This window comes from Aethalodelphis obliquidens, unplaced genomic scaffold (genome assembly GCF_003676395.1).
Source record: "Aethalodelphis obliquidens isolate GAN/ISIS:26980383/991018 unplaced genomic scaffold, ASM367639v1 scaffold42, whole genome shotgun sequence".
Classification (NCBI taxonomy): domain Eukaryota; kingdom Metazoa; phylum Chordata; class Mammalia; order Artiodactyla; family Delphinidae; genus Aethalodelphis; species Aethalodelphis obliquidens.
The window spans coordinates 9,180,612-9,198,978 of NW_020837986.1; the positions used below are offsets into that span (position 1 = coordinate 9,180,612).

The following is an 18,367-nucleotide window of genomic DNA, read 5'->3' on the forward strand; positions in this document are numbered from 1 at the left end:
TTCATGATCATTTGTCAAACCCACTCCGTTGGTTCAGAGCTGCTGCCCACTGGGAAGGTGGCTCTGAGTCCATGATCTGGGTCATCTGGGCTGCAGAGTGGAGCCTGGGGAATGGCCCTGCACAGAATAGGGCCCTGCTCACCATCTTTGCCTGCACATGACTGTCTTCTTTACTCTTGCCCAGCTGCAGAAGGCTGCTGACCCTTGGGTCCTGAAGCACTCGGATCTGGAGAAGCAGGACAACAGCTGGAAAGAGGTGAGTGGGGTGGCAGGCGGCCCATGTGCTGTGCTCCTGGCTACACTGGAAAGTCTCTCACTTGTGGGGAATGTGACAAGGAGGATGCTAATCCTGCCCCACAGGTCACACACCCTCACCCCCTTGGGCTCCTCAATCCTGAGGTCTCTACTTCATGGTTCCAGCCTTGAGACCTGTCAAGAGCCCGTGTTAGCTCCATCCTTCCATGCCTGGGACAAAGCCTAGGTGTTTCTCTGTGTTTCCGTTGTGGCTTTCTCAAAAGCAGAGCCTCCAAAGAGCTGTGTGATCCTGGGCAAGTCACTCTCCCTCTCTGGGCCCCAGTTGCCTCATTGGTAAAATGAGAATCACTTTCTCTGCCTTAGCCCAGCCCTGGTGGTGGAGATCAATCAGTGAGGTTTGCTTCTAAGCCTCAGGTGCACTGTCCATATAGCCACACACTGAGTAACCAAAGAGTGAACATATGGGCCCTTGCTCATGATAGCCTGAGGAAGCAATAAAAGCCAATTCTGGGGAACTGAAGCAGGAGAGGATTTCATTAGGGGCTCAAAAGGGCTGGTGATACAGGGTCAGAAAACTGGTGCAGGTCTCTGAACCAGGGTGGGGCAAACCCCAAGCAGGACCTCAGGTCACTGCTTTCACCTTCAGCTGAGCAGCGACTACTGGGTGCTTTGTTGCTGCCACTACATTCAGAATACGTTCTAAATAGAGTCTCTTTCCTTGGGTTCCCTCTTGGACCGCTGATTGGCCACGCCTGCATCACATACCTATGTGTGTGTGGAGGGGGGTAGGTGCACTGTAGCCAGAAACTGACCAATGGGCATTCTAGATCAGTGCTGACATCACTCCTGCTCTACAAGAGGAGACTCATGCGTGGGGCTCGGGGCCAGCTCCCACCCAGACCCCCTGTTACCTTCCCTCTGTGTGCTAGTGGCCAGACTGACCCTTTCCTGTCTCTCTTCTATGGCAGACACACAGTGAGAAGATCCACAACAAGGAGGCTGTTTCTGAAGCTGAGCTCGGGGGAACCGGCTTAAAGAGGTGCTAGCAGCCCCTCCCCATGCTCCACTCTGCAGCCCCTCCCCCTGCTCTGCGCCCAGCCCCACCCTGCAGGCTGCCCTGCCCCTTTGCCCCTCTTCTCTTCCTCTGCCCTGCGCACCCACCACTGCACCTCAGCTGAATTGGGAGAACACTGGGATATGATCTCTAAAGATTTTTTTTTTTTTTTGATGTGGACCATTTTTTTAGTCTTTATTGAATTTGTTACAATAGTGCTTTTTGTTACAATAGTGCTTCTGTTTTGTGTTTTGGTTTTTTGGCCCGGAGGCATGTGGGATCTTAGCTCCTCCACCGGGGATTGAACCCACACCCCCTGCATTGGAAGGTGAAGTCTTAACCCCTGGACTACCAGGGAAGTCCCCTGGGATCTGGTTTTTATGGACCCCAAGCCACTTAGGAGCTGGGAAAGTTTGGGGGATGGAAACTGTAGCCTGTGCTTTTTTTGATTCTGGGCGTGGAAAACTGGGGCCCCGGAATATCCTAGCTGGGAAAGAAACTGTTTAGCTCCTCTTGGGGTTCTTCCTGTCTCTGGAGTTGGGAGAGTCCAGCTGGACATCTATTCCTGGGACTAGAGAGCAGCATCCTCTGGGCCCAGCCCTGTGCTATAGCCAGGAAAACCCCTAGGGCTATCAGGACCGTGTCTCCACCATTAGGAAACCATTATGAAAAGACTCAGGGTAACAGAACCTCCCAGGGGCCGTGCGAGTAGCGTGAAGCCAGGTGGGCCCCAGGATAGGAGGGTGGCTCTGGAGTGGTAGTGTGGGATTTGAATTCCAGCACTGTCATTTCTAGCTCTGTGCCCTTGGGCTAGGCTTCCCATTTCTACCTACTGGGATAACAGGAATTGCCCCCTCGAGCTGTCGGAGGACTGAATGGTCTGACGTGTGCAATGTTGTCACGTAGGCCTGGCACTGACAGTCATCAGGCAGTGCACGTGCCAGGTCTGGGCTGGAGATTAAATGGCGTCCTAAATTGGGTTCCCTCAAAAGTAAACGTTGAGGCAAGGATTTAAGTGCAAATGGTATATTTGGGAGGGGATTCCAGGAAAAGCCTGGAAGTGAGACAGGGTAGGGAAGGCACCATAAAGGAGGTATTATCAACCAGGATACACGTGGGCAACTGGGTCAGCTTCACAGCATCTCTGGGAGCCAGAGCTGAACATTAGTTCTCCCACCTGGGGCACAGGGAGGCTGGTACCAAGCCACCAAACCCCACTCATTGTTTGTTGAGGGCTGTGTCTAGGGCCATAAACTATGTGAATGTCTAGCTTCCTGTGGGTGGAGGCCAAGTGTGCTCCTGCAGACAGAAAAAAGCCCTCCAGTGGAGAACGGCAGGTGCTCAGAGATGCAGTGCTGCGTGTGTAGGTGGGAGTGTGGAGGGGATGAGGGGCAGGGCACCTACAGCGTCTTCCACAAGAGGTGAGCAGGACCCTCATGGTCCGTCTCCCCACTGCCCCACCGCCCCCTGCCTGCGAAGTGCACGGACTAGGGAGGAAGACCAGAGTACCTGCTCCGCGTGAGGCATCTTCCACTAACTCTGCCCTTTCTCCTCTGCGCTTCCCAGGACCAAATCTGTTTCCTCCATGTCAGAGTTTGAAAGTCTGCTGGACTGTTCCCCGTACCTCGCAGGGGAAGCCGCCCGGGGCAAGAAGCTGCCCAACAGCCCTGCCTTTGCTTTTGTGGGCCCCCAGCCAGTGGACCCGGAGAAGGCTGCCCCGGAACAGCCAGGGCTCTCTCCACGTGACTGCAACCGCCTGGGTGCCCTGGGCTGCCAGGAGCCGGCAGGGAGGCAGATGCAGCGCAGCTACACGGCTCCCGACAAGACGGGCATCCGCGTCTACTACAGCCCCCCGGTGGCCCGGCGCCTGGGCGTCCCCGTGGTCCATGACAGGGAGGGCAAGATCATCATTGAGCCCGGCTTTCTCTTCACCACAGCCAAGCCCAAAGAGTCCGCCGAGGAGGACGGGCTGGCGGAAAGCTCCTACAGCCGCTGGCTCTGCAACTTCTCCCGGCAGCGCCTGGACGGGGGCTCCGGGGGCGGCCCCTCGGCGGCTGGGCCCGGCTTCCCAGCGGCCCTGCATGACTTTGAGATGTCGGGCAACATGAGCGACGACATGAAGGAGATCACCAACTGCGTGCGCCAGGCCATGCGCTCGGGCTCGCTGGAGCGGAAGGTGAAGAGCACGTCCAGCCAGACGGTGGGCCTGGCCAGCGTGGGCACGCAGACAATCCGCACGGTCAGCGTGGGCCTGCAGACCGACCCGCCCCGCAGCAGCCTGCACGGCAAGAGCTGGTCACCCCGCAGCTCCTCGCTGGTGTCCGTGCGCAGCAAGCAGATCTCCTCCTCCCTGGACAAGGTGCACTCGCGCATCGAGCGGCCGTGCTGCTCGCCCAAGTATGGCTCGCCCAAGCTCCAGAGGCGGTCCGTGTCCAAGCTGGACGGGGCCAAGGACCGCAGCCTGTGGAACCTGCACCAGGGCAAGCAGAACGGCTCGGCCTGGGCCCGCTCCACCACCACGCGGGACAGCCCCGTGCTGAGGAACATCAACGATGGGCTGTCCAGCCTATTCAGCGTGGTGGAACACTCGGGGAGCACCGAGTCCGTCTGGAAACTGGGCGTGTCCGAGGCCCGGGCCAAGCCCGAGCCTCCCAAATATGGCATCGTGCAGGAGTTCTTCCGCAACGTGTGTGGCCGGGCGCCAAGCCCCACGTCCGTACCCGGGGAGGAAGGCGCCAAGAAGCTGGAGCCCATCTCCCCCGCCAGCTACCACCAGCCGGAGGGCATGGCCCGGATTCTGAACAAGAAGGCGGCCAAGTCAGGCGGCAGCGAGGAGGCCAGGCTTTCCATGCTCCCCCAGATGGGGAAGGATGGGGTCCCTCGTGATGGAGATGGAGCCACGGTCCTTCCCAATGAGGTAGGTGGGTGGGGTCTGCCCTTTTTCTTGGGAGGTGAGATTGGCTTATAAGGTCCCACTCTTGGTTTTCAAACTCAGGCATGTGGCTTGTGTATTTCAAAAGGTCCTTGTGCTGCTCTGGGATGGGGGTTGGAAGGCCCCAGACCTGGAACAGCAGACCTGATGGACACACAGTCTGAATACAAGAGACTGGTGAGCATGGTGACATACCCACCTGCTTTGCCACCACACCCCAGACATTGCCAGCATCCCCTCCAGGGAAGAGGCATTGCCGCTCACTGCCCTTCTGCTACCCAGTGGTGTGCGGGAGCCAGCTCCTTTGGTTCATGAGAGCCAATCGTGTACATCTCTGTGTTTAGTGATGTCACCTTAGTACCTTGCGATCGGCCACCAGGGGAGGATTTACTCCTTGAAAATTAGAAATGCTGCATGGGAGGATTTACTCTGTGAAAATTGGAAATGCTGCAAATCAGGGCTTCTCCTCTTACTCCTGGGAAACTAGTCATTAAACATGTACCAGCACACCACTGCCCTCACCGAGACTGTATCCCTAAGTGCTTCCATTTTCTCTGGGACTGTTTTGCTGCTCACCCCACTCCTGATACCAATTTCAGATTTAGTTAGGGATCATGTGCATGTTAGTAAAACGACGCATGTAAGTTAGTTTTGCAGAAAGGGAAATTGCAGAGGATCTCACGGAACCCAAGGGCAGGGACCCAAAGGCCCCAGTGGCTGCTCTGTCTCCCTCTCCTCTCTCCTGAGCTTCATTTTCTCTGATGTCCTCTTCCTCCCTCTGTCTCTGTTATATTTGAATATGGTCCAGGTGGGCTCTGCCTACTCTGCTTTTATAACATCTTCCAGTTCCAGCACCTAAGGGAGACTGACTCAAATCCCTCTGTCCCCATTCCACATTTCAGGAAGAAACTGACTAGTGTAACTTGAGTCCAGTGTAACCCTTTGGTCCAGTCAGCTGTGGTCAGGGGTGGTATCATGGTCTGCAGTGCACGGAGTGAAGGAGGGTTGTAGGTGGGGGCACAGAGAGGTGGCATGGGGTGGGATTGACCCATGTGATTTGTACATATTGTATGTTTAGCTGGTTTCTAGTTTTTCCCTATTACACATAATGCTGTGGTGAACATCTTGACACAAAAGCATTTTTCCGTATTGCAGATTATTTCCTTAAGTTTGAGTTGCAGAAATGGGATTCCAGAATAAAAGACTGTAAATTGTTAAAGGTATTTGATAAGTGTTGCTAAATTGTCTTTCCAAAGACTTTGTTTAATTTCTAGAACCCCCAGGAGTGTATGGTGAGTGCCTCACCACCCTATACTCTCTGGCTGCATTTAAAAAAAAAAACACAAAACCTTTTAAATATTCATTCCTCTTTTTTTAACTTAAGAAAACCCTTTGTGAGGTTAATATACATACTGAGCATATTGTAAGAATATGGCTTATTGAATTCTCACAAACTGAACACACCCATTGTATTAGAGTTCTCCAGAGAAACAAAACCAATAGGCTTTGTGGTTATGTGTGTGTGTGTGTGTGTGTAGAGAGAGAGAGGGGGGAGAGAGAGAAAGAGGAGAGAGAGAGAGAGAGAGAGAGAGGAGAGAGAGAGAGAGAGAGGAGAGAGAAGAGAGAGAGAGAGAGAGAGAGAGAGAGAGAGAGAGAGATTTATTATATTGCAAGCTGAAGACCCAGGAAAGCCAATGGTTTAGTTCCTAAGTCCAAAAGTCTGAGAACCAGAAGAGCCAATGGTATAGCTCCAGTACAGCATATGTAGCTGATGTAGTTCCGATCTAAAGGTCATCAGGAAGGAAGAATTCTTTCCTACTCAGGGGGAGTCAGCCTTTGTGGTCTATTCAGTACATTGACTGATTGGATGAGGCCCACCCGCATTAGAGAGAGCCATCTGCTTTACTCAATCTACTGGTTTAAATGTTACTGTCTTCCAAAAGCATCCTTGCAGAGGCACCCAGGATAATATTTGACCAAATATCTGGACCTGTGGCCCAGTCAAGCTGACACGTGAAGTTAATCATCACACCCACATCACCACACCTACATAAAGAAACAGAGGTACAAAGCTGGCCGTACTTTGAATGTTGGTTTCACAGTTGATCCAGATGTTTTTCAGTATGTAAAATGTGCTTATTACCTGTTGACCCAGTAGTTCTCCTAGGAACGTAGCCTATGGAAATATTCACAGAGGTGGATACGTGTGTAAAGAAGTGTATTGCATTATTAATAAAAATTGCTAAGATTTATTGAATACTTAATAGGCGCTATCAAATGCTTCACATATACCTTATGTGACCCTCACAGCAACTTTGACAAAGGTATCACATCCCTCATCTTAGAGCAGGAAAAATCAAGGCTCAAAGAGGTTAAATAACTTATCCCAGTTCACACAGCTGGTAGACAGTTGGGCTGGGATTTGAACGAAGCAATTGAGTTTTACAGCAGCCCTTCTTTTTTTCGAAGTATAGTTGCTGTACAATATTATATAAGTTACAAGTGTGTAATATAGTGATTCATAATTTTTAAAGGATATAGTCCATTTATGGTTACTATAAAGTATTGGCTATATTCCCTGTGCTGTAAAACATGTCCTTGTACAATAGCTTATTTTATACCTGACGGTTTGTACCTCTTAATCCCCTACCTCTATATTGCCCCTCCCCCCTTCCCTCTCACCACTGGTAACCACTAGTTTGTTCTCTATATACGTGGGTCTGCTTCTTTTTTGTTATATTCACGAGTTTGTTGTAATTTTTAGATTCCACATACAAATGATATCCTACAGTATTTGTCTTTCTCGATCTAACTTATTTCACCCAGCATAATGCCCTCCAAGTCTATCCATGTTACTGCAAATGGCAAAATCTCATTCTTTTTTTATAGCTGAGTAGTATTCTATTGTAGATATATACCACATCTTCTTTATCCATTCATCTGTTGATGGACACTTAGGTTTTGGCAATTGTAAATAATGTACACAGCACTTTTAACCATTATCCTGTGTGTTGGTAACAGTAAAAAAAAAATTAGAAACTACCTAATATCCACATAAAAAATGCATTGGATAAATAAGTCAAGCTACTTCCATGCAGTGGAATAGTATGTGGCCATTAAAAAGAAGGAGATCTGGACATACATGACAAAAAAGTGTTCATGTTTTGCAATTACAAAATAAGCTGTAGGGGGGTTGAAATCATTTGGGTAAATGCATGTGTGTGCAATGTTTTGAGAATTTATCTTTCATGGACAATGTCTACTTTCTTCTCTGTATATTCCAGAATTTATTACCTTCTGGAAGGTTCTTTATGAGCATTCATTACTGTTCTAATGGGAGAAAATAATTTTTAAAAATTGGTCCAGAGAGGGGCTATAGCCCCTGGGAACTGGTCCCTGGGCACAGCTGAGTCCAGATTCCTTGCCTGGCCACCCAGTCCCTGGGTGGGCAGTGCCTCCTGGCTCCTCCCGACTTCTTCCTCCCTCCTCCCAGGATGCCGTGTGTGACTGTAGCACCCAGTCTCTCGCCTCCTGCTTCGCCCGGCCATCCCGCTCTGCCGTCCGCCACTCTCCTTCCAAGTGCAGGCTGCACCCTTCGGAGTGCGCCTGGGGTGGGGAGGAGAGGGCCGCCCCTCCCAGTGAGTGACAGAGCAGCCGAGCTCCCACCTCAACCAGCCCAGTCCCTGGACAGCCAAAGGGAACCCGCAGAGAGGAGACGAGGTGAGGGGCCCGCGCCCCCTGCATCTCTCGCCCAGGAGGGACAGCAGCTGCACCACCGCCGCAGAAGAGCTTTCCCATCCAGGTAAAGCGGGGCCTCCTGCTGACTGCTGGGTGGCGATCTCTGACTTCCCGGGGGAAGGCAGCGAGTGGGAGAAAGACCAAAGCTGGGCTTCAGAAGCAGCTCCAGAAAGATCCCTTGGGAGCTGATCCGTTGGGAGCTGACCCCTGGGTCATAAGGGAGAGCCTTGCCTGGTTCTAGCCACACCCACTTCTCAGAAGAGCCAAGGAAAGGATACACTTCCGGCCATGCCCCTCAGGGAAAAGGGCTCACAGAGACATTCCCTGCCAACCACATCCCTCTTCACGGGGAGGAAACACCAATGAGAAGAACAGGCTTTGCTCTAGGGCTCAACCTCGGGTTCTTGGTGGAGCTGAAATGGGCATCACGCCGTCCGTTTCTTCCCTCCACCGCCTCCTCCTCCCAGCCCTGCTGCTCTGGATTGCTATGGCTCTAGGGGATATGATAGGACGGTAACCAGGGTCAAGTATCTGCTTGGAATCCTGGAGCCCTGGATCTCCCTGCCCGTAGCTTGGGTGCAGCAAGGACTAGAAGACGAGGGGCTCAGGGCTGGAGAGCCACTGGAACTGCCTTTCTTGCCAAGGTGACTTGGGGGGCCCCAACCTTCCCAGGAGACTCCTTGAGGACAGAAATAGGTAAAGTCCATCTCAAGACCTGGTGCACAGATAAATAAATGCCTAATTGCCCACTGCCTTGATCGCTGGGGTCTCTTTCCCTGGCACCCTGGAGGGGCACCGCATCTCCACTGTGATTACATCCTGCAGCTGGTGGAGGGCAAAGACGTTCCCAGTAAGAGACTCCCAGATGGCCAGGTCAGGCCAAGGAGCATTCTGAGAGGCCAGTGCCCCAGGACATGGCAATAGACTGGGGCCTGGAAACATATTTCTTGCCTCGATTGTTTATTTGAATTTTTCTTACTATAAATATTTAAGGTGGTTTTACTTTATTTTAATAATTTAACTTACCCCAAAGCCCCTAAGGTAATTTATTGGAGGTTGATACATGTACTCTCGCCACTGGGACAATGCAAGGCTTTAACACGATGGACAGGCGCAGGGTCCCCTGTGTGGATGAGGCAACTTAGCAGCCGAGCTCTGGGCTCCAGGTCAGCTTTGGAGGGCCCCCCAGCAAAGCTGGAGCCCTGCAGCCTGCTGCCCCAAAACTGCTGACCCTTTGGCCTCAGAGCACCCCTTTACACTCAACACCCGGTACTTGCCCAACCCCCAGACGTGAGTCTGTACATGCTCACAGACAGGGTGGAGGGCTGGACCGCTTCCCAAACATTTTCCATTTTTTCTCATCTTCCTCCCTCCCTCTGAAACCTTTTTTGTTTCGATGAGTCAAACACGGATGTCTAAGGCTTTATCAAGAGCATGGAGATCTCTCCAAGTTCCCCAAGTGAGAACTCACAGGAAAACAGGACTGAACTTCAAGAATGTTGTTTATTGCAGCTTTGCACATCGATCTGAGAGTGTCTGCCAGCCTGCCTCAGTTCTCACCAGCCTGCCAGCTTTTTCACCAGCCTCTCTCCTTAGCCTTATGGGCTCTCCCGGCTTGCCTCCCAGCCCCAGCTCCACTGCCCGCCCTTCCCCATGTCCCATGTGAGCTGCCTGAGCCATCGGATGGATTGCACCGTGGCTCACTGCAGTGTGGTGATGGGGGAGGGATACTCAGATGGCCTCCCCCTTGGTGCCAGTGAACCTGTTTTGTTTACACACATCTGCCTGTAACGGGCTGGGGGCTCAGAGTGGAAACACCAGGATAGAGTGGCTTATCTGTGAATTTGCCATTAGGAAGACAAAAAGCCAGCAGCGTGGCCAATTTGCCCCCAGGACTCAGGAGATGCCTCTGCGCTCCCACCTACCAGCTGCCGGTCTTGCCCTTTCTGGGGCACCTGGACCAGTTACCCAAATTCCTTCATCGCCATTCCCTATCGGTAGAACTTGGGGTTACGTTGGTGCAAGCAGCCACTTCCTCATGCCATAGTGACCTGTGTGGGCAGAGCAGGCAGGCTGATGGAGCCATGGGCCAATCCCCTCTAGGAAGCCACTGCTCCCACCCAAGAGGTCAGGGGGCCCCTCCGAGGTTATCTCCAAGTGAGGGGATTCACACAAGGCCACAAGCCACCAGAGGCCTCTGGCATTTCCCAGAGCTGCAGAGGGCCGGGGAGGCTGTGCTTCTAGCCTTGGGGAGAAATCCTCGTGAGACCTGAACGCTGCGGACCGCTCAGCCTTACCGTCGTTCTCATCCAAGATTGTCCTTGCATTCTCATTGTCTTAGAGCATGGCCACCCAGACCTCAGCCAGTGTCCGAGACCCCAGAGCTTGGTTTTCAATAAAGTCCCAGTTTCTGCTTCCTGCATGCCACTGTGCAAGGTCACTCATCACTGTTCCTACAGAAGCCTCTGGACGAGGGGCTTGATGGGGTTGAAAATGTTACGTGTAAATATTGGTTTGGTTTGATTTTTAGCATTTTAATTAGTAACGGTTGTGTTTTCTTTTTTGGGGTGGGGGGTTGGTTTGTAAAAACTCTCTACTCTTTTGGAATGTAATTTCTAAGTTTGTTTCTTCAAATGCCTTTTTAAGTCTTGGTAACATTCCCAAAGCAGAAAACTGCCTGGCGCTCTGTGGGGACTCCCCTGGAGCATTGGGTCCCAGGAAGGAACACTGCCCTTTCCCCCTTTCTTCCCCTTCCTGCTGCCCCTTACCTTTTCACTCCTAGCAGCTTCTTCTTCCTTCTCTTCCTCCTCCTCCTCCTCTAGCCTTCTTTTTCCTTTCCCCATCTCTATTCTCTGCAGCCAAAGTCCCAAGGAACCTTGGGGTCCTAGTTCCCTACAGACCCCTGGGTCTGGATCCACTGTGTTGGCACCAGTTGGTTGAGGGGAAATGGGAGACCAGTTGGCATGGTTGACCCCAGACTGGACGATCTTGTGTTTCTTATGTCTGACCTCTTCCCAGAGCCAAATTAAACCCTCCTGGGGGCAATGATGTCTGTATTTGAAATGAAAGTCAAACCACTTTGGCACATCAGTGGTCCCTAGATCCTGCATGCACAAAGCATCAGTATCCAAGTCCCCGTCACCCTGGCAGCCCTTCCCCCCACCCTCCCCCCCCCGCTAATTCTTTCCCCACCAAAGGCTGACCAATTGTAAAAACTCTTCCAAGAGGTCTTGCTCAAAGTGCCCCCTCCCCTTGGTCCCCCCCAGGGACGCTCCTCTACCAGCTGCTCTCCCAGGTGACAAAGTTGAGGACCTAAGACTTGACCCTCTTACAACCTAATTGCCACATGGCTCCCTCGTGCCTGCCCCCATGCACCTTTCATGGTTTCATCACCCGGCCTGTTCTCCTCTTGCCCATCCAACTGCCAGGCCCTTCCTCCCTCTCCTCTCCCATCTAGAATGTCCTCCCCACCCCAGCTTTGCCAGCCTTCCAGCCCCACCAGCATCACCTTCCCCCGACCCCGTACACCCCCCCAGAGCACATTGCTATTTAGAAATTGCTTCCCCATGCCACATCTCCTTCAGACTTCTAAGGGCCAACTCTGGGAGGCAACCTTGGCAGGATAGGGCTTAGTGCTCCCATTTTACAGATGACGAAACTGAAGTGCAGGTCTCATCCCTGAGTCACCTAACTGGGAAGTCATCAAGTTTAGACTAGAACCTGGGTCCACTGGATCCCCCAGCCCAACACTGTCCTGCTTGCTGTGTCAACCCACTGCCCCACTGGAGGCTTTGTGTGGGTATAGGACACCGAGAATATGCCACTGCCCAACCCAGACATAAAACCAGTCCAGTCTGAATCACTGGACCCGTGTGTCCCAGAGGGTGGTGTGGGGACCCCCTGCATCAGAATCCTCTTAGGCATGTCCAAAATGCAGCTTCCTGGGACCCGCCTCAGCCTCTGGGCCAGGAATCTGCGTATCTAACAAATTCCCAGGGAGATCCTGAGTACCAGTGGCCACACCATTGATGTTCACAGCCCTGACCGCTAGGCCATCTTTTTTTAACCAGAAAACCATGATGTTATATCTTAAAAAGAGCACTAAGCTGGTAATTAGGGGGCCTGGTCCTCAAGCCAGCTCTGATTTGGGTTAATTATGCTGAGAATTTCCAAAAAGCACTGGAGGCAATTTACAGTCTTAGTCATAAGGATCAGTAAGACAACAGAAAAAAAGAAAGTCAGGAACTTCTTTGGCGGTTCAGTGGTTAAGACTCTGTGCTTCCACGGAAGAGGTTACGGGTTCGATCCCTGGTAGGGGAACTAAGATCCCGAATGCCTCACGGCGCAGCCAAAAAAAAAAAAAAGTACAAAGAAAGTCAAAAAGCAAGAGGAATTATCATTCCCCAAATCTATCTGACATGATTCCCATAATCCTGCAATTAAATTTTACTCTTGAGTTTCCTGGCAGCCACAGTAAAAAGGGAAGCACATCACGGTAAAAAGGGAAGCATGTCATCATCCAGTCATGGGATGTAACCATAGTTGCCCCAGGAGACAAACTCTTCTGCTGCTAATTTCAAGCATGTGTCCTTCCTTCAAAGTCCACTAAGCCGGTTGCAGTGTGAACCTAAGATGCAAGGATGGTTTCTATTTTTAAAATAATAATAAATGGCCACCAACTTGAATGGCCTTGGCCCCGGAGCATGTGGCTAGTCTGTACCTCAGTTCTTCCAGCTGCAAAGTGGGAGAATGTCCTTGCATGGCTGTGCTGAGGACCAAATACAGTACTGTGCCTGGGAATCTGCCTGGGAAAACATAAGGTTCTACACCCATGGGAAGTGGTCCGATCACACTCATTGTCCCCACACCAGCCTCCTGGTGCCCTGGCCCTAGGGGTGATACACCCCTCACTAGTCTTAGTGAATAGAAAGAAAAATAAACTGGACCTACCCCCTCACTTTTTTTAAAATTGTGGCAAAACATACATAAGACATAGCCATTTTTAAGTGGCTTTAAATACGTTCACAATGTTGTGTTGATACAACCATTACCACTCTCCACTTCCAGAACTTTTTATCATCCCAAGCTGAAACTCTATACCCACTAAACAATAACGCCCCATCCCTCTCCCCCAGCCCCTGTAACCTCTGTTCTACTTTCTGTGTCTATGAATTTGCCTAGTCTAAGCACCTCATATAAGTGGAATCATACATACAGTGTTTGTCTTTTTGTGTCGAACCCCCTCACTTTTTTGGATGAGGAATCAGGCCCAGAGAAGGGACAGAGTGTCTCACCCAAGGTCAGACAGCAGGTTAAAGGCAGAATCAGGACCAGAACCCAGGCTTCCTGACTCCCATCAGGTTCTGCATCCCCAGTGGTGAGACACCCCCCACCTACCATTCCGTGGTCTTGGTTGAACCCCTTCCTCTCTCTGGGCTGTATGTTCGCTCCCCACTGCCCACCCATCCTCTCTTTTAATATCTTCCTCCGAAGCTTCCCCTCATCCTGCCTCCTCTTCTCCAGCCGATTCCCACCAGCAGACTGAGTGGCCCTGACCCATGGCCAGGTTTTCCTCTTCTGAGCCTCAGGCTTCCTTGTAGCACCCATGCCTCAGCCCTCCCAGAACGGCCTCCCCGGCTCCACTCGTCTCCCGTGGATTTCCCTGTAACCTCAGCAACTCCCTCCCTGCACCCTCAGCCTCACATTCCCATCCTCCCATGTCTGTGGTCTCCCAACTCCGGAGGTTTGCTTTCAGATCTGGTTGTATTCCCTGGGTTCTGTTTTATTTTGTGTTTCCTCACACCAAAGGGGGAACCTTTCCCCAATGCCTCAGGCTGGGCTTGGCCTCAGTGACCACCACCCCCAAGCCCAGAAAGACATCCCCCCATCCCACCCTTGAGCCCCATTTTCTTCTGTCCACAGCCTCCCGGCAAGACCCCAACACTCTCCACTGGGAATTGGGGGGGAACTTGGATCCCCCATTTTGGCCTCCTCTGTCCTGCCCTGTCCCACATGGCCTTGTTTGGAAAGTAGGTACAGCCTAGCTTGGGTTCTTCTCTCCCTGGCCATCCATCCATCTGTCTGTCCATTTGACATCCCCCATACTCTCCACTCTCCCCTGGGCCTCACAGCCTCTGGGACAGCTTGCCCTTGGCAGAACCTGTAGCCCACCCTGGCACTACCCCTTACCCCTCCCAATAGTGTTTGCGGTTTGCAAAGTCCACAGACCCAAGAACGGAAGGGGACTGGTGACATGATGCTGGGCCTGAGCCGCCTGCCCAGGGCTCTTCCCCGCCCCTCCTGCACTCTTCTTGGACCCTACCTTGTGTATCCCATCAGCCCTACTCCACTCCCTTCCTGCCCTTCACCAGCCCCCTGGACCCCAGGGTCTAAGGAAAGGAGCTTTGGTTTCCCCTAAGCATCCTTGAAGGGCCGAAGTCGTCAGGGCCTGGCCACCTTGTCACTCTCCATTCTGATACCACTCAAACTGCTCCCATGAAAAGGAACCTCAGCCAGGAGTCTGGAGACCTGGCCCAGGAGATGTCTTAACTTCTCTGTGTTTGTCTGGTTGTATGATTTTATGATAAGCACCAGGATGGTCCTTAGGGCCCCAGAGCACCCCTCATGTTTTGGAGTCCTGCATCACCATCCTCTCTCCACTGGGCCCTGGTATCCTGGCTCCTCTCTCAGCTCCGCCGCTGATCTCTGTGCCTTAGTTTACTTCTCCGCACAGGGGGCTCACCACAAGTCTGTGCCCAGCAGCTTCCCAGATATCTTGGTGCCTCTAAGGCAGGGCCTTGCCAGCTGTGGCCCAGCTCCCGGGCACTGTCTTGGGGCACCAGGTTGCTGAGGATGTTGCCTGGAGGTTCTCAAAGAAGCGGGAGCAACACCTGGGCACTTGATAGACATGCAAAGTATTGGGCCCACTCAAGACCTATGGAACAGAACCTTGGGTGGGGGCGGGGGTGGCCAGCAAGCTGGGGGGTTTAACAAGCCCTCCAGGTGATTCTGATATACACAGGAGTTTGCCACCTGCTGACCTAGACCAGCAAATAGTGTGGCCTGGTGAGGGACTGAGGCTGGCCCTGACCAGGAACAGGAAACACCAACCTCATCTGGACTCCTGAGAGATTGCGAACCCTCCCTGCCCCTACCCAAAGCAAAACAAAACTATGTTCTCCTCTTCCTGGAAACTGGAGGGCTGGCAGAAGGCATACGTTTTTCCTTTCCCTGCCCCTGGCTTGGTTCCAGTCCTACCCACTTCTCCTACTTGTCTGGGTTTTACAAGAGATTGTGTAGGGTTGTGCCAGCTGGGCAGCAGGTGGGCATCCTGGGGTGGGGGGGGGCGGGAGACAAAAGACCGTGAGACCGTTTATCCCTTGGAAACCTCACCATAGGCTTATGGCTTCTCTTCAAATGGAAAGAAACAACTCCTCAAAGGAAGACTCCTAAATCCCCAGCCAGCTCCTTCTCCTCTCACCTCTCACCTCTAGGGACACCTTGTAGACAAGGCCAAAAAGCAGCTCCAACCCCCAGCGGCTGGGGAAGAGAGCCAGAAGCTGTCCCTCCTCCTCCTCCTGGCCTCCCTCCCCAAACCCCACCAATACTGTGAAGCCCCCTTTCTGACCATCCTGGTTTCCTGGTGTGGACCCTGCAGCTGTGGGCCCTAAGGGTTCCCCAGGGAAAGGCCTTTGGGAGGGAAGGGACTAAGGGCATCCTTGGGCCAAACTGTCCACCTCTCCTGTCCGCTGTTTCTCCTCCCCACTCCTGTCTTCAGAAGGCTCTTTCCCAGGATGGATTGGGTGCTAGGACAACCATGGTCCAATCCGCCAGCTCTCCTTGCCCCCGTGTCTTATTTCAGACATGAGAATAACTGTACAGTGTAAACTTACAAAGCGTTTTTAATGGTTGTAGATTGGAAATAAAGTATGTCATATGAACAGTTTCCATGGACTTGGCCTCTTCTCTGATTTCTCATTTTGGGTGGGTGGGGTGCTCAGCAGATTTAAAACTTGACTCTACCCCACACCCAGCTGCCTGGGAAGGAAGGAGCCCTGGGAATGCCACAGCCAGCTGGCTGGTTTGGGGGTCACTTGGGAGGAGCCACCAGGGGTTCCTGGCTACTGACTGCTGACACCTCAGAGTCTCCCATGAAGGGTGGTATGACCACTGAGAAATAAATGCAGAGTCATCAAAAATGGAATTGAGGGAATTCCCTGGAGCTCCATTGGTTAGGACTCCGCACATCCACTGCAGGGGGCATGGGTTTGAATCCCTGGTCAGGGAACTAGGTCAGGGAACACTGCAAACCTCACAGTGTGGCCAAAAAAAAAAGGAATTGAAACTTTCTACAAAAGACTTTCAAAAATTTATCATAAAAAAGGACATGGATTAATTATCTATTACAGTGGAATTAATTATCCCCAAACGTTTATTATATCACAGATGCTGTGGGTCAGGAATTCGGGAGCTGAGTAGTTCTGACTCAGGGTCTCCTGAGGGTGCAGTCAAGTGTCAATCAGGCTGCAATCATGTGAAGGCGTGATTGGGGCTGGAAGATCCACAAGGTGGCTCACTCATGCCTGGCAAGTCAGTGTTGGCAAGAGACCTCAGTTCCTCCCCAGGTGGCCCTCTCCATATGGCTGCTTGAGCATCCTCACAACATGGCAGCTGGCTTCCCCCAGAGCAAGTGATATATGGAAAAAGAGGGTAGAAGCTACAATGTCTTTTATGACTAAGCCTTGAAAATCATACACTGTCATTTCTGCAGTATCTTATTGCTTATACAGATTAGCCCTATTCCTTGTGGGAGAGGATTATACAAGGGTATGAAGACCAGGAAGTGGGGAACATTAGGGGCCATCTTGGAAGCCAGCAACCACATGAAAATTATACAGATCTCTTCTTTTTTGAGGGCCTAACAATAGCCAGGCCTGTGCTAGGCATTGAGGATAACAATATATGGACCTGAAAAACAGGAAAGCAAATGTCAATGGCCAGGGGGAGCCCAGGGTGCTCAGGGAGCTGGGAGGAATCAGCAAAGGCTGCAGAGGGACATCTGAACTGATACCTAAGCTTGAGAGGACCAGATGAAGGAGATGGTGGTGTGTCGTAGGCAGGAGACGGAAAGGACATGTCCCAGGTGGAGGGAACGGCATGTGTGAAAGCCTAGGAGTAAGAAGAGCAGAACTGGGGAACGGAAAGAAGTCACTGGCGTGATGAAAGAGGCTGGGTCAGATCACAGAGGGCCTTAGGAGGGAAGGGGTGTCCACATCCTGTGGACAGTAGGGAGCCACATAAGAACTGAAAGCAGAGAAGGGACATAGAGGATGTACTGGGTCTGGATTCCATGAAGCAGTAGACCCACTGTGCCCCAGGAGGGCCAGTTCTGGCTGTGTTCTGTTCTTGGGATATTGACAAGCGAGTAGTAATTGAAGGAGCAGGGTGAGCAGAGAAGGAACGGGGCTCTAGAAAGTGATATTCAAGGAATAAAGAGCAAACCTCTGCTTTCAGATGTCTGTTGGTAGCCAACATGCTGGAACCACATGGTGGAAATTTCAGGAAGGCAGATTTCTGCCTACCACCAGAAAACTTTTCCAAGGACCACAGCTGCTATAGAAGGATGATCACAGTCACGTTCCAGCTGTTGCTCACCGACCCTTCTTTCAGTTTCTGTGGACTGCTTGTAATTCAACACTTGGAGGTTTCAGATCCCAAAGGACTGCACCTGCAAGGGGACATTCTGATGGCATCATGCTGGGTGCTGAAGCAGCAGTCTGCTATCTGGGAGCCCCCAAGCCAGCAAGGGATAGTGGACCAGGCACAGGTTGGGCTTCTGGGAGCACAGAAGGGGGATCTGCTTTTCAGCCTGGGGCCTCAGAGAAGGCTCTGAGAGAGATGAATCCTCAGCTGAGGCTTAAAATCGGAGAATTTTGCCAAGAACAAAAGGCTTGAAGGGCTTCCCAGGCAGAGGGAATGGCTTGAGCAAAGGAGTAGAAGCAATGGGGGATGACGAGAGGAGAGGCAAGCAGTTTGGGGAGGGGCTGGCCTGCAGTGAGTTTACAAAGGAGAGATCTTGAACTTTGCCAAGTATAGAAGGGACCACAAAGGGAGAATACGTGCTACAAAAGGACCGGAAAAAGTGTGAGAGTCATGATCCACATTTTCAGCGTTAAGAAGATAAAAGGAGGGGTGACCACGGCCTAGCGACGGAGCAGGTATCACTGCGCACCCGCTAATGCCCTGTATTCCTTTGGCAAGTACCTCCCTGGACCTCTGTTCCCCCTCTTAGAAAGGCTCTAGGCATACTGGGCGCAAAGGATACGCTGGTGTGATGGGACCCAGTTAGTGACTCCCTGGGCGTGGCGTAGCTGAGGAGGTGTAACATG

The 18,367-nt window shown here is 52.0% G+C and overlaps 1 protein-coding gene across 3 annotated transcripts in view; it reads left to right on the forward strand.

The window, feature by feature from the left end:
- Positions 1 to 15,932, forward strand: part of MTCL2 (microtubule crosslinking factor 2) — a 73,157-nt gene extending 57,225 nt beyond the window's left edge. For 2 of the 3 annotated variants that reach the window (XM_027078364.1, XM_027078363.1), the window contains exons 12-15: positions 185 to 256; positions 1,224 to 1,294; positions 2,876 to 4,226; positions 7,735 to 15,932. In XM_027078364.1, coding sequence (XP_026934165.1) covers positions 185 to 256; positions 1,224 to 1,294; positions 2,876 to 4,226; positions 7,735 to 7,887 — 1,647 coding nt within the window. In that variant the 3' untranslated portion in view covers positions 7,888 to 15,932. Of the gene's footprint in view, positions 1 to 184; positions 257 to 1,223; positions 1,295 to 2,875; positions 4,227 to 4,329; positions 5,583 to 7,734 lie in introns of those variants that run through there. The other variant, XM_027078365.1, reaches the window with a different exon arrangement.
- Positions 15,933 to 18,367: the final 2,435 nt, after the last annotated feature.